Raw genomic sequence first — 14,447 nt, forward strand, 5'->3', positions numbered from 1 at the left:
AGAATAGCAAAATTTAACAGAACAGCAAACAACAAATGCTGGCGAGGTTGTGGAGAAACTGGAACCCTTATTCACTGTTGGTGGGAGTGTAAAACGGTGCAACCACTATGGAAGGCTGTATGGTGCTTTCTCATAAAGATGCAAATAGAGATACCATTTAACCCAGCAGTTCCACTACTGGGACTATAGCCTGAAGAATCCATAACTGCCACCCAAGCAGATATAAGCACATCCATGTTTATTGTGGCTTTGTTCTCAAAAGCAAAGAGCTGGAAACAACCCAAGTGCCCAACAACAAACAAATGGATAGAGAAGTTCTGGTATTTTCACACAATGGAATATTATGCAGCATTGAAAAATAAGGAACTCATGAAATATTATGCAAAATAGATGACCCTGGAGGATATTATGCTGAGAAATATCTCAGTCACAAAAGGACAAATATTGCATAGGGTAACTGTTGTAAAACGGGACTGACATCAAGGTTGAGGGAAGACAGAAAAGGAGGGGAGGAATGATGTGTATTGCATTGAAACAGATGAGGGAGAGAACTGTTTAAAGGGATATATGAATGGATATTCTTGTCATTACTTCATAGTGAGGGCTGCATATTAGCGTGGACTTGAGGGGAGGGATTGCATAATAATGCATAATAATGAAAGTTTTTTCTTTTCAAGGAGAAGAGTGATTTGGGGGAAGGGAGTAGGCAGGGATAAAAGTGTAACAATGAATGACTGGGAACCCTAGGTCTCTGTAAATTTTCATTTAAATTAATTAATAAAGTGTTAAAATAAGAAGAAAAAAGAAAACATATACTCAAAGTGTATTTGTAGCTTCCTTGGCCCCTAGGCCCTTGGATAATTTTTCTCTCCTTTCTTTAAAGTCAATTTAAAATCAAATCTTAAAAAAAAAATTCACCTCTTTACTGCTCACAAATTTTAAAGACACAGTGATGAGGTTTCTATTGTCTTCCTTCCTGTACATCCTTCTCCACACCCTCTCCCCCACCAAAAGTCTTCTGCAGATGTGCATACAAGTGTGTGTGTAGATGGGAGGGTGTGCAGTTTGCTCACCTTGACTTCTCTATGACCTTCACACTCAGTTTATTTCTAGTTTTCCTCTACCATTTTGTCTTTTCCCCCCAGCCTCCTTCAAGCTCTCTAAATGTTGGGGCTCCCCAGAGTTTTCAAGACAGAATTCTTTATTACATATACATTAGGATGGCATCTCAATCAGCCCAAGACTTCTGCTCCCACCTCTAAATATCCTCTCTTAATACCCTATTGTTTCTGGTCCACAAGTGTCTTGGCCTCTCCTCTGTATTTTCTGGGTCTTCCTTCACCAAATTGTGTCCAGAATAGCTATAGCTATCGCTACCTCTTTTTTTGTCCAAAGCTCTTGCCTCTGTAGATGGTTCCACAGGTTTTTAGACCTACTTATCCATCCATGTTTCATCTTTGACAACTAAAGGGAGCATAATAAAAATGTTAGAGGATGATGCTAGAACAAGATCACTTGAAGTTTGTTGTTTGCTTGGGTTTTTTTGTTGTTGTTGGTTTGTTGGTTGGTGTTTTTTTTTTTTTATTTTAAGTACTTCAACTCAACAACTTAATTGCACAAGAGATTGCCCACCTTGATAAATTAGGTAGTAAATCTTATAGTCTGTAGGAAATCGTACTGCTACATCAAAACTGATGCCTCTGGCAATTCAAATCCAACAAAGAAAGACAATCTCCTCCTGTTATATTTGTAGCCTCTCTAAACTTATTCAAATGAGTTGGTTCCAACCCCACAGAAAAGAGCAGCTGTTTTTTATTTTCTTTTTACATCCATAAAGTATGATTAAGTAAGTTAATCTTCTTAAAGTGCTTTATTATGTGATTGCTTGCTTGCCATTTCACCTATTTTACCCACTTTCTATGTGAATCAGCAGTGGTGGAGGGCAACAAAGGGTTTTAATGGATGTGGAGTGGGACACATCTTATGACATTGAAGTTCCTCATCTAACCTTACAGGACGTTGCACACTCAGCCTCAGGCCCACCTCCAGTGAGAAGGGGAAAAGAAACAAGCTCGAACAAATGTGGGACTCTCTCTACCTCTTGACCATTTCACATACTCTTCTGGCTTGAAACGATCCAATCTTTTCATTATTCCCAGGAATCACTGTGAGTTGTAGACTCAGCAGCACCTAACAAGCCCCTTTTATCTGACAACTACTTGTTCTTTACCTTTCGTTTGAATGCTTCTTCCCTAAGAGTCTGATCCACAGACAGTTTTCATGCCCAGCTATGAATCTCACACACCTTGTAAAGAATAGCCTTAGTTATAGATCAGATACTTCCCTAAATTTCACTGTCATTGAGTTTTTATCCAATTCTTCCCTTTAAATGAGCTATTTTAAGGACAATTAGGAGCTGTCATTCTTCTATTTTTCCTTCTACAGAATGGTTGTCAAATAAATGCTATTGACTAATGGGTAAGAAGAGAAACTGGATGTAATTGATATTATTAAAGTTTCAAGTACCAAAAAAATGTGTTTTCTGGAAAAAGGGATTGTGTTTTGTTTTGTTCTTTTTATTTTTTTAATCTTATTGAGTGGAATATCCTGTGCTGAGCACACGGAGGGATAAGAACACGACCAAGAAGATCCTGGGGAGAATTTATATGGAGAAAGCAAATTACATAAACGTGGACCAATGGACTTTTGAGAGAGATGGATTTAAAAATTAGAAAGTAGCTAGAAAATCAAGTATCTAGGCTCATAGGAAGAAAAGAGCACAGAATATTTTTCACACTAAATTTCAGCTGCACAGTGAGGGGGCTCTATTCCAGATTCCAATGGCCAGTTATTTAAAAGTAGATTCTCTAGGTCTGTGTTTCTTTATATGTCAAGCCGATTTTGATAACTCAGTTCCGTAACATCACCTATTACCAGCACATCCGAGAGTTACTGTGTAACATCCACCTTCTGCATCACCCAATCAAGGCTTTATTTGGCTTTAGTTGGTTATTAAAGGTCTTGGAGGGGGGGTAAATAAAGGTCTTTGGGTGGGTCCAAATGGTTCTCAGTAATGTAGTAACTGAAAAGTTGGTGGTTCAAGCCCACCCAGTGGCACTAAAAGAAAAAACTGGTTCCATAAAGATTTAAGTTATGAAAATATTATCAAGCAAATCTAGTTGGTAACATGTGGAATTGACTTGATGGCACCAAATATATCTTTTCAAACCATTACAAATCCAGGGTCAGAACTTCACATCTCACAAACCCACAGTTTAAAAGACTCACGTAGTTCTTTGGTGGAAGATTGTTTACCAGAACTGTATGGCAGTGGTGGTGGTGGTGGTGTGTCGTCGAGTCAAAAGCAACCCATAGCTGATGCCCCAGTAGGTTTTCAGAGATGGTAACTGGATGAAAGGAGATTGCCTATCCTTCTCCTGCAGAGCAGCTGGTGGACTCGAACCATGTTCCCTTGCGATTGTAGCACAGATTCTTACACTAGGCCACCAGAGCTGTGTAGTGTGAGTTTATTTATCATTCTTATTCTACTGTGGTTGTTTCCCTATTAATTGCTCTGTTAACTTTTTCTACACCAGGTGCAGTTACATGATCGACAATGTGATCCTACTGATGAATGGTGCATTACAGAAGAAACCGGTGAAGGATATTTTGGTAAAGTGCCACCCACTAGGAAGTTTCGTGGAGATGGAAGCAGTCAACATTGCAGAATCAGCTACAGATCTCTTTAAGGCCATTTTGGTTGAAACGCCATTAGGTAAGAGTGAATAAACAACTCTAGTGTTGACTATGCAGGTTATCAAAGTCATCAGATAATGTACTTTCAATTCCATTTCCCCCCCATGAGTAGTGTCATTCTATACAGAAGGATTAAGATGGAAATATCCAGGCTAGCTCCCTCAATTTTCTCATCATACTAAGTAAAATGACCTGCTCAGGGCCACAAACAGGCTACTTGTAATAAAGAACTGGCTGGGCTTACATCCCAATCTCCAGACCTTTGTAATTTGCACTCTACCTTTGTAATTAAATGATAGACTTTGTAATCTTTAAAAAGATGGCCTAATTTGGTTTTGCATGATTAGTTACTGACACTTCTCTTTTAAACTGCCGTGTAAAAGCTCAGGATTGGTATCCCCCAGACCCCCCAATGCTTAAAAGCATCTGTCAAATGGCCTAAAGCAATACTGAAATGAATATTAAATTTATTATAGTAGTTATACATTTGAAATGCTGAAAGAATCACTTTATAAACATTATTTATCTAATACTGTCTGGAAACCTAGGTAATGACAACTTAATCTATGAAAGTCACACAAGTGTTGAGGACTTTCATTCATAGGGATGCTATGAGTCGCCTGTGACTCAAGAACACTTAACAACAATAACATCAACATAGAGATCAGTTGACCTAGTGGACAGAAAGTGAGGCTACCAAGCCAAACGCGGGTGACTTTTAATCCGTGATCCTCAGGCCTGTTTTTCATTGTTTTTGTTCAAACATTCTCCTAGGCCATATAGCCCTAGTGTGTGCACTTGCCGTACAGAGGTAACTCATGGTTGCTGTGAAGCTGAACACTGTGACAATGATGTGTCAAATGAGATAATTGTTACCCATGGTGCACAGTGCTTAGTGGAGCTCCCCGATTAAAACAAGCTTGGAAGCAGGAATGGCATCCACTTCCATAACAGTTTGCCTCTGGAAACAGTTTGCCTCCCTGTGAACCTGGAGAAAGGATGAAAGTTACACAAATGTTAAGGACTTTCGTTCATAGGATCACTATGAGTCGCCTACGACTCGATGGCACTTAACAATAGCAACACACACACAAAAATTTTTAAAGAAAAAAAACCTCACCTTATGTCATCATTAATTGTCCATTACTGGACGCAGCATAACTTGATGGAATAGGCATGATCCCGGACTCAGACAGGTGTAGGTGTGAAGCCAGGCTCTGCCTAGCCCTAACAAGGTGGCTTGGGGCAATTCAATTCACTACTACATCTTAAAAAACAATGGTCAGTTACTATATAGTATGCAGAGTTTGATGGTGCAATGGTTCAGGACCCTGATGCTAACGAAAAGTTTAGCAGTTTGAACCCACACAACAGATCTGTAGGACAGAGACCTGGCAGCCTGTTCCCATAGAGATAACACCCTGTAAAGCCCTATAAGACAGTTCTAGGCTAAGAGTCAGAAGTGACTTGACAGCACCTGACAAAATATTAGTACCACTTAGTGTCTGCCACTCAGGAAGGCCACCGATGGTAGATGTTAGTGCCAGATGATAGAAGGTACTTCAGAAAGTAAACTTTAACTTCCAGCCAAACAATAGGCAAGCCTATCAAGAGCACCAGGGAGGAAAGCACTCCTTAGAACAAATCATTTGAGATCAAAAGGGCAGCCTTTGCCAAGGCATAAAGCTCAGGCATAGGAAAGGCAGACGGAAATGGGAAACACAGGGGGGAATTAGGAAGAATACGGTTATAATGTGAGGCCTGTAATCAGTCTTATGAAGCAAAATAGATATTAACTGTTGAATGGAAGACCAATTTGCTCTGTAAACTTTCACTCAAATCACAGTAAAAAGGTGTTTGGTTTTGGTTTTTTATAAAAAAAATAAGCTTTAACCTTGGGAAACAACTGAAGGCCAGCTATGAGTCTGTTCTGACTTGATAATAATGAGTCTTGAGATTTTTAGATTAGCTAGAATCTTTAAACTGTATAAATATATCTCTTTGTGAATGTCAGAGAATCTCCTTTAAAATTCATTGCCTTTCACTCAACCAAGCTGGTGTATAAGATGGATAAAAGACTACTGATCACACAGACAAAAAAAAAAAAAAGTAAGCTTTAAGTAAATAAGGCCCCAAATGTTGTAAAATTAAAATGTTGTCATGAATTAGAATGTCTATATTATTTGACATAAATATTGCAGATAATAAAAACTTAAGAACTGCTATTAGTGGCTAAGAAGTTTAGCCAACTCAAAAGCAGGCAGGACGGGCACACTACTCCCTTGCAATTTATAGCCTCTGAATATTTACAGGTCACCTCTAGAGGATGAACGGTGAGCTGACTCCACAACAATGAGTTTGAGTTTACTTATTACTAGTAGTATTAAGTAGCCATGTGGTGAACCATTGGCTGCTTAACAAAAGGTTAGTAAATCTGAATCGCGATTCTTTGGAGAAAGATGTGGCAGGCTAGTGTCATAAGAATTTAAAGCCTAGCACACCGTATAGTGCAGTTCTACTCTGTCCCTTGGAGTTACTGAGTGGATGTTGACTCCTTTGCAACAGGGTTTTGTTTCATCATTAAAGAATCCTGATGAGAACGGGATTAAGTGCCTCTCTGCTAACCCTAAGTTTGATGGTTCAAACTGACCCACTGCAAGAAAAAGATGTGACAATTTGCTTATTTAAATGTATTTATAGCCTTGGAAATTCTGTTGGAATCAACTCAAAGGCAGTGAGTTTGGTATTTTTGTTATTATTGTCATATGTGTCAGACTGATTCAGTCTGTATTACAAATTCATGCACTCATCCAATCAGGAATGATCACAAAGTGGTGTGTTCGAGATACATTTCTTTAAAATGTGTAACCATGATTCTGATTATTTTTTTATTTGTGGTTGCCTGTGCTTTCAGCTCCATTTTTTCAAGATTGTATGTCTGAAAATACCCTAGATGAACTGAATATTGAATTATTGCGCAATAAACTCTACAAGGTAATTATCTCCCCATGTAATGTTTTTTTTCTTTGTTTAGCAAGATATTATGATTAGAGTTCTTTATTAAAAGGTACTTTGTCCATTACCCAACTCCTATATTATAAAGTTATGCATATTTGTAATATAGTTGTCATCATCACGGTCCATCTTCTAGTTAAATACATGCTGTCAACTACCCCAATGAGCTTGAGAGGAAACAGTGTGTCCCCTTTTTCTCTGTATCCCTAACTCCTTGCACAGAATTTCTTGTTAGATGATATAGAGTCAAATATGACTCATATTGGCCCTACAAACAACAAAGCTGAACCCTTTCTTATTCTGTGCCATCCTCTTCATTTCTAACTTACTCAAGCCCATTGCAGAAGTCACTATGACAATCCAGCTGGTGTCTGGTCTTACACAGTACTTAGAACATAAAAAGTACTGATAGGTTGGATGTATGGTGTGTAAATGGATAAATGAGTAGGGTAAAAGGATGAGGTGTGTAGGTAAATAGATGAATTGGATGAAAAAGTCAATGAATCTTAATTAAGGTCAGCTGCATGCAGAGTGAACCTTCTGTTTCTGGCATTCATCTCTGCCCTGATCCTTACAAAGATCCCCTGAGCCTCCCAGCTGTATTGCCCATGTGATTTTAATCCACTGCCAGTGTACAACATAGCAGATGACTACCTACTGTATACATCAACGTGCTATGCAGAAACACATGGTCTTTTTATACAGCCAATTTTCCTTTTTATGAAGAGGTGTATGCAGTGAGAAAAAGGATCTTTGAGATATCACTAACAGAAGAACTATTCTGGGGAAAGGATTAATCCACTCTGAACAATTATATGTGTACTATCCCTGAGAACTGAGGGAGATAAGGTTTACTCAGTAGAATTCCATCACTACTCTCTACTGATTGTAGAGGAGTGAAAACAGACTCATAGGTTACCATCTAGCAAGTTTTCAGGGGCTACAAATTATGTGGGAGAAGACAGCCCATCTTTCTCCCTCAGAGCATCTCGTAGATTTGAACCACCGCCTCTGAGTTGGCAGTACAACTCCTCATCAGCTGGGCCTCCGGAGCACCACTAAGTAAAGAAGTGCAATTGAATCATAAGCCATCTGACCCTACAGTCTGGATTTCTACAACATTCCATTGTATTCTCTATACTCAAAGCCATACAAAATGTGCACTTTGGACACCATGTCAATATAGGACAAAGTCTACAGTTACTTATTGAGTTTGAATCTGTATTCTACCAATAAAAAAGCTTGGTCCTCAGATTAAAACATAAGATTTAACCATGTGGAATCTAACAGAGGACTAAGGACAGAGGTAAACACTAGATAATATCTAAGAACCATTCAAAAATAATGCCTACTGAGAAAATATAACGTACATTAAGTGCTACTGAGTTTGTTCTTTACAGAGTTTTCTTTTTGTCTGTGCAACATGTTGGAAAGTGAAAGTTTATACCACACTTATTATATATTCCTGTGAAGAATTGTTTTGATTTTCACTAAAGCCTTGTAGAAGTCATGAGAAGCATAGAAATTTACTAAAGGAAACTGTATTTATTTTGTTTCTTAATCTTTTACTTTTAAAAGTCTTACCTTGAAGCATTCTATAAATTCTGTAAGAATCATGGCGATGTCACAGCAGACATTATGTGCCCCATCCTCGAGGTAAGAATGTTTGAACACTCTTTTTAAACTCAAATAATGTAATTTATACCTTATATATATTTGTTTAACCTCACTTCTAGCACTGATTCTTGGGCTTTACCCCCCCCCCCTTACTAGTTTCTTTATCTAGAAATAAATAAATAATAGATTTATATATACCTAATGTTTGTTCTTGTTGTTGTTGTTAAGTGACCCTAATGTTTAGAACTGTTAAAAAAAAAAAGGTCAGCAGTTAAAATCCACAAGCTTCTGCATGGATGAAAGATGGACAACAGTTTCCTTTCACAAAGATTTAAAGCCTCGAAACCCAATGGAGGAATACTAGGATTTGGAGGCAACTTGATGGCAGGCAGTAGGTTTGGACAATCATTATATACACAGTATAATATAAACTCAAACAGAGGGCTGTAATTGCCTTGTAGGGAGCTCTGGTGGCCTAGTGATAAGACGTTGGGCTGCAGTCCCAAAACAACACAGTCCAAATCCACCAGCTGCTCTGCAGGAGAAGGATGGACAATCTCCTCCCATTTGATTAACTGTCTCTGAAAACCCACCAAGGGTCAGCAATGGGTCTGTTCTGACTCGATGGTACCCAACCACAACAAGTGGCCCAGGAGGTAAGAAGTGGTGCTAGCAACCCAAGGCACGTGGTTCAAGTTCACCAAGTGTTCCACAGAAGAGAAAGAAACAATCTCCTCTCTAGCAATTTATTGCCTCAGAAAACTCACTGGAGGGTGAGCTGTGGGTCGGCTCTGACTCCATGCCGCATAACAACAATAACAACATTACAAATAAAAACCCTCCAACAAACCCAAAAAGTTCATTGCTTCCAAGTCAGACCCAGCTCATAGATGACACTCCAGAGGGGTTTTTTTGGACACAATGGAAGTAAGTATTTAGATAAGTTCGATAACATGTCCAATCTCAAGTAAAGCTTGATAAGTATTACCCATTAGGGAGAAAAAATAATATTGACTTCACCTGCATAAATTTTCATCTAATGTTCTGGAACTTTGCAGGATAAAATTAACCGAGCCAAGTCCATTGCTGCTGAGTTAGCTTCCACTCAAACAGACCTCCATCAGATTTCTAAGTCTGCAAATCTTCATGATATTCCCCTCTTTCTCCCACAGAACAACTGGTGGATTCAAACCTCTGATCTTTTGGTTAGCAGCCCAACACATTATACACAATGCCTCCAGGGCTTGGATCCTTAAGATAAAATTGTCATTGTTGTTATGTTATGTAAACTGAGTTGACTATGATTCATGGCAACACTGAACAACAGCTCTGAACCTTGACTTTTCCTGTGCCATCAGTACCATCTTTGCCACACTCGAGCCCACTGCTACAGTCAGTGAGTAAATCCATCAAATTGACAGTCTTCATCTCTGACACTGACCTTCCACTTTTCCAATGTGATGCCCTTCACTAAGGACCATCCCCTCTTCACAACATGCCAGAGTATGTGAGACAGAGTTTCACCATCCTCGCCTCCGAAGATCACCCTGGTTTCACTTTCTCTAGGACAAGATCTGATTGTTCTCTCAGTAGTGCATAATATAGAATTAGTTCTCCTTGAAACATTATCGATTTCATCTTAACATTAGCCCTAAAACATTTGGATTATATCCCACCATCAAGAAAACAAAAATCTTCACAGCAAACATCAAATGCTGGTAAGGGTGTGGAGAAACTGGAACCCTTATTCACTATTGGTCGGAGTGTAAAATGGTGCAGCCATTATGGAAGGCAGTATGGCATTTTCTCAAAAAGTTGGAAATAGAAATATGTGACCCAGGAACTGCACTACTGGGAATATACCCCAAAGAAACCATAACTGCCACCCAGAAAGATATATGCACACCTATGTTTATCATGGCTTTGTTCACAAGAGCAGAGAGTTGTAAACAACCTAAGTGCCCATCAACAAATGAATGGATAGAGAAGCTGTGGTATATTCACACAATGGAATACTATGGAGCATTGGAAAAGCAAGGAAATCATGAAATATTATACAAAACGAGTGACCCTGGAGGACATTATGCTGAGTCAAATATGTCAGTCACAAAAGGACAAATAATACATAATGTCACTGTTATAAAACAGGACTGACATCAGGTTTGGGGGGGAAACTAAGAAAAGAGGGGATAACTACTGTACACTACATTGAAACAGAGGAGGGAGAGAACTGTTTAAAAGGAATATATGATTAGGTATTATTTGCATAACAAGAGCCCAGAATAAGAGCTGCAGAGTAAAGTGGACTGGGAGAGGGGGATTGTATAACAATGAAAGAATTTTTTTTTTCTCAAAGAAAAAAGTGAACTGGGGGAGGAGTGGGCAAGAAGAAAAATGTGCAACAATGAATGAATGGAAATCCAAGTCTTCTATAATCTTTCATTAGAATCTCAATTAAAAAATATTTTAAAAAAAGAAAACAAAAATCCTCAACACTTGGGCAAATAGGCAACATCATGGTAGATGGAGAAAAGATTGAACTGTCAATGATTTCAACTTATTTGGATCCACAATCACACCCTTACTACCACCAGTCAAGAAATCAAAAGATATATCATGTTGGGAAAATCTCCTACTAGAGACCTATCTAGAGTACTAGAGAGGAATAATATCATTTCAAAGACTAAGGTGTGCCAGATCTAAACCCTGGTCTTGTCAATTAGCTGTTAAGCAACTGAAAGTTGCACAGTAACTGAGGACGACAGGAGAATAATCAATGCCTTTAAGTTACGTTGTTGGAGAAAAGTACTGAATATACCATGGAGTGCCAAACTCCATCTCATTTACTTTGGAAATGTTGTGAGGAGGGGCCAGTCCTTGGAGAAGGACATCACGCTTGGAACGGTGAACAGCCAGCATGAGAGACAAAGTCTCACAGCAAGATGGTTTGACACGGCGACTAACTAATGGGCTCAAGTGAATCAGACATGGTCAGGATGGCATAGGATAGGGCAGGGTTCAGATCCACTTCACAGAGTCGTTATGAGTTGTAGTTGACTTGCTGGCACATAACAACAAAATGTTAAACCTTACAGTTAAGATTTCTGTACTATTCTCTGCTGAAAATTTCAAAGTAATAGTCCCTGAAATAAATAGCTTCTTACTGGCAAACTCCAAGAAATATTGTTTATCCTTCTCTATTACACAGCAAGTGGACATCTGATAAGTAAATAACATGTTTTCATGGTATACTAAATGTCAGAGAGTAAGCTAATCACTTTTGGACATGCTGATCTCATTTGCAGCATAAATCACACCAAAAAACCTCACTGGTGTTGGATTGGAGCCTATTCATAGCTGAATCTCCAGCAGGTTTTTGAAGGTTACAAACCACACAGGAGGTGATTGCCAATGCCTCTCCCCCAGAGCCTCTGGCAGATTTGAACTGTCAGAGAAGAGTCGTCTTTTGTGTTAGCAGCACAACTGCCTGCAGACTACACCATCAGCATGACTTATGAAATACTTTTTCTCAATCTAACTATTAGTCACCCTGTAAGAACCCACATTAACTATGACTCAAAAGTACCATTTCTATCTAGCACAATATCTATAGTTTAGAAGAGATTCGTAGACTTTACAATTAAAAAATATGAAGTAGAAATTACATTAATAACTTTTAAAAGGTACACCAAAAAAGGGGATTAGTAGTGGTGGTGGTGGTGTGGGCCATTAAGTTGGAAGCAACTCATAGCTGAATTTTTCAGAGGGTTTTCAGAGGTGGTTGGTGGATTTAAACCATGTGCCTTTGGGTTGGCAGCATAACTCCTTACCACTAAGGCACGAGAACTCTACATGGCATTGCTAGTGGCTAAAACTTACTGTGGGCTACACACTATTCTAAGTACTTTGTACATCTGAATTTATGTGGACTTCAAAACAGCACAAGGAGATGAGATCTTAATTCTTCTACTTTCAATGGTAGCTGAGGCACAGGGAAGGCTAACAATTTGCTTAACATTGTACAGCTAGTGAGAGGAATCTGAATTCAAACTCAGACAGCCCTGCTTCAGACGAGGACAGTATATGAGTCAAAGAATTCATGTCACCAAAGTTTGATCAAACTACGGGATGCCCAAGACTCTGGTGAGCTCTGGTGACCTAGTGGTAAGAAGTTGCACTTCAATCTCAAAGTCATGCAGGTTGAAGCCACCAGCTACTCTGTGGGAGAAGGATGGACAATCTCTTTCTGTGTGGTTAACTATTTCTGAAAATCTCCTGAAGGGTCTGCTCTGACTTGATGGCATAAAACAATAATTGTGCATTTCTTTTCCCATAATACTATGATGTTAGATTTGAATTTTTAAAAAAATACTGTGATAAAAATAAAAACCTCTATTTCATTAGCATCATACACTTATATAGGAATATCAGCTAAAATGGCATGCAATTATAGTGTTTCTAATAATATAATCACAAGAGATTTGTCGATTTTATATAAATATTTTAGGTCATGCAATTAACTCCTGTTATTTGTGCAATTGGTGAATACTTAGAATTTGTATCTCACTTGACAGAAGAATTCAAAAGATTTAAGATGGTAGAGGAGTAAGCACTAACCTGGGCTTGCATGGGAAAATTTGACCTAATTACAAAATTGTAACTTCATTTTTTAAAAAAATAAATAAATAAAAAGGCACTTGTATTCCAGGCAAGTGCACTCAAGTGTACTGTTTGATTTTTCTCTCCCCTGCTCTTCTGCCTGTCTGTATGGTTAATGAAACACAGTGAAAAATAAACACAGAATGTGTTTCTTTTCCCCGGCTGGTCACCAGACTCTGCTAATAAAGCTGGGCTTGCTTCCAATCCATTTCACTATTTCCATGACCATCAACACCTCCACCCACTGGCCCCCACTAAGTGTGCCTTTCTCACATTAGGAACTGGTAGGAATGGTGACCTGCTCAGTTCAATTCTTCTATGTGTGCCTAATAATTATCTAGAAGAATGTAAGTCAAGGACACATTCTTGGTTTTGTTTATTTTTAACAACTAATAGCTTTAAAATAAATGTCAATTGTTGTGTTGTTAGATGCTGTTGAGCAATTCTATGAACAACAACCCTCTCCTATGGGGCAACATTCTTATCAGCTTTGATGTACTTGAGCCCATTGCTACAGTCACTGTCTCAATTCATCTCCTTGAGGGTCTTCCTCTTTCTCTCTGACCTTCTGCCCTTCCAAGCATCATGGCCCCTTTCAAGGAATAGCCTCTCCTAAAAACAGGCCCATAGTGTGTGAGACAAAGGGGCCTCTAAGAAGTACTCTGGCCGCACTTTCCTGTTTGCTCTTTTGGCTGTCCATGGGATAGTCAGTATTCTACTCCAACATAGCAATTTAAAGGCATCAATTCTTCTTCTGTCATCCTTATTCATAGTCCAGCTCTCAGAGGCAGAGCAAGTAATTGAAAAGATACTAACTTAAATCAGTCCCACCTTGGTCTTTCAACTGACATCATTGCTCTTCAGGATTTTTTCCTGACAGCAGACTTTCCCAATGCAATATGCCTCCTGAGCTCCTGACTTCTTGTAACAATGGTGTTGATTGTAGAGCCAAGTAAAATTAAATTGCTGACCATTTCAGTTTTTTTCTCTATCTATAAAGATGTTGCCTGTGTCCAGTGGTGGGGTTTTTTGTCTTCTTGATGTTGACATAATCCATATTGAAGGTTGTGGCCCTTTATCTTCTGCAATAAGTGCTTCAGTTCATCCTTGCTTCCAGCAAGCAAGCTTGTATCATCTGCAGGTTGTTTTTTAGTTCCTTCAATTCTGATGCCACATTCTTTATAGAGTGCAGTTTCTCAAACAATCTACTCAATGTACAAATTAAATAGGTATGGAGAAAGGATACAGCCATAATATACACTTTTCTTGCTTTTAAACCGTGCAATGTTCCCTTGTTTTGTTTGGGTAACAGCTCCTCGGACTAGGTCTAAGGTGTCATAGGAGCACAACTAGATGTTCTGGAACTCCCATTCTTCTCAGTATTAGCTATAGCTTGCTAT

At 38.8% G+C, this 14,447-nt stretch overlaps 1 protein-coding gene across 1 annotated transcript in view; it reads left to right on the forward strand.

The window, feature by feature from the left end:
• The window catches only part of ATP6V0D2 (ATPase, H+ transporting, lysosomal 38kDa, V0 subunit d2), an 80,938-nt gene that overhangs the window by 56,953 nt on the left and 9,538 nt on the right, over positions 1–14,447 (forward strand). Inside the window, exons 3-5 of the mRNA XM_006880514.1 lie at positions 3,597–3,775; positions 6,671–6,750; positions 8,350–8,427. Of these exons, the coding sequence (XP_006880576.1) occupies positions 3,597–3,775; positions 6,671–6,750; positions 8,350–8,427 (337 nt within the window). The remainder of the gene's footprint in view (positions 1–3,596; positions 3,776–6,670; positions 6,751–8,349; positions 8,428–14,447) is intronic.

This window comes from Elephantulus edwardii, unplaced genomic scaffold (genome assembly GCF_000299155.1).
Source record: "Elephantulus edwardii isolate Elephantulus edwardi_28Jun2011 unplaced genomic scaffold, EleEdw1.0 scaffold00008, whole genome shotgun sequence".
In the NCBI taxonomy this organism is placed as follows: domain Eukaryota; kingdom Metazoa; phylum Chordata; class Mammalia; order Macroscelidea; family Macroscelididae; genus Elephantulus; species Elephantulus edwardii.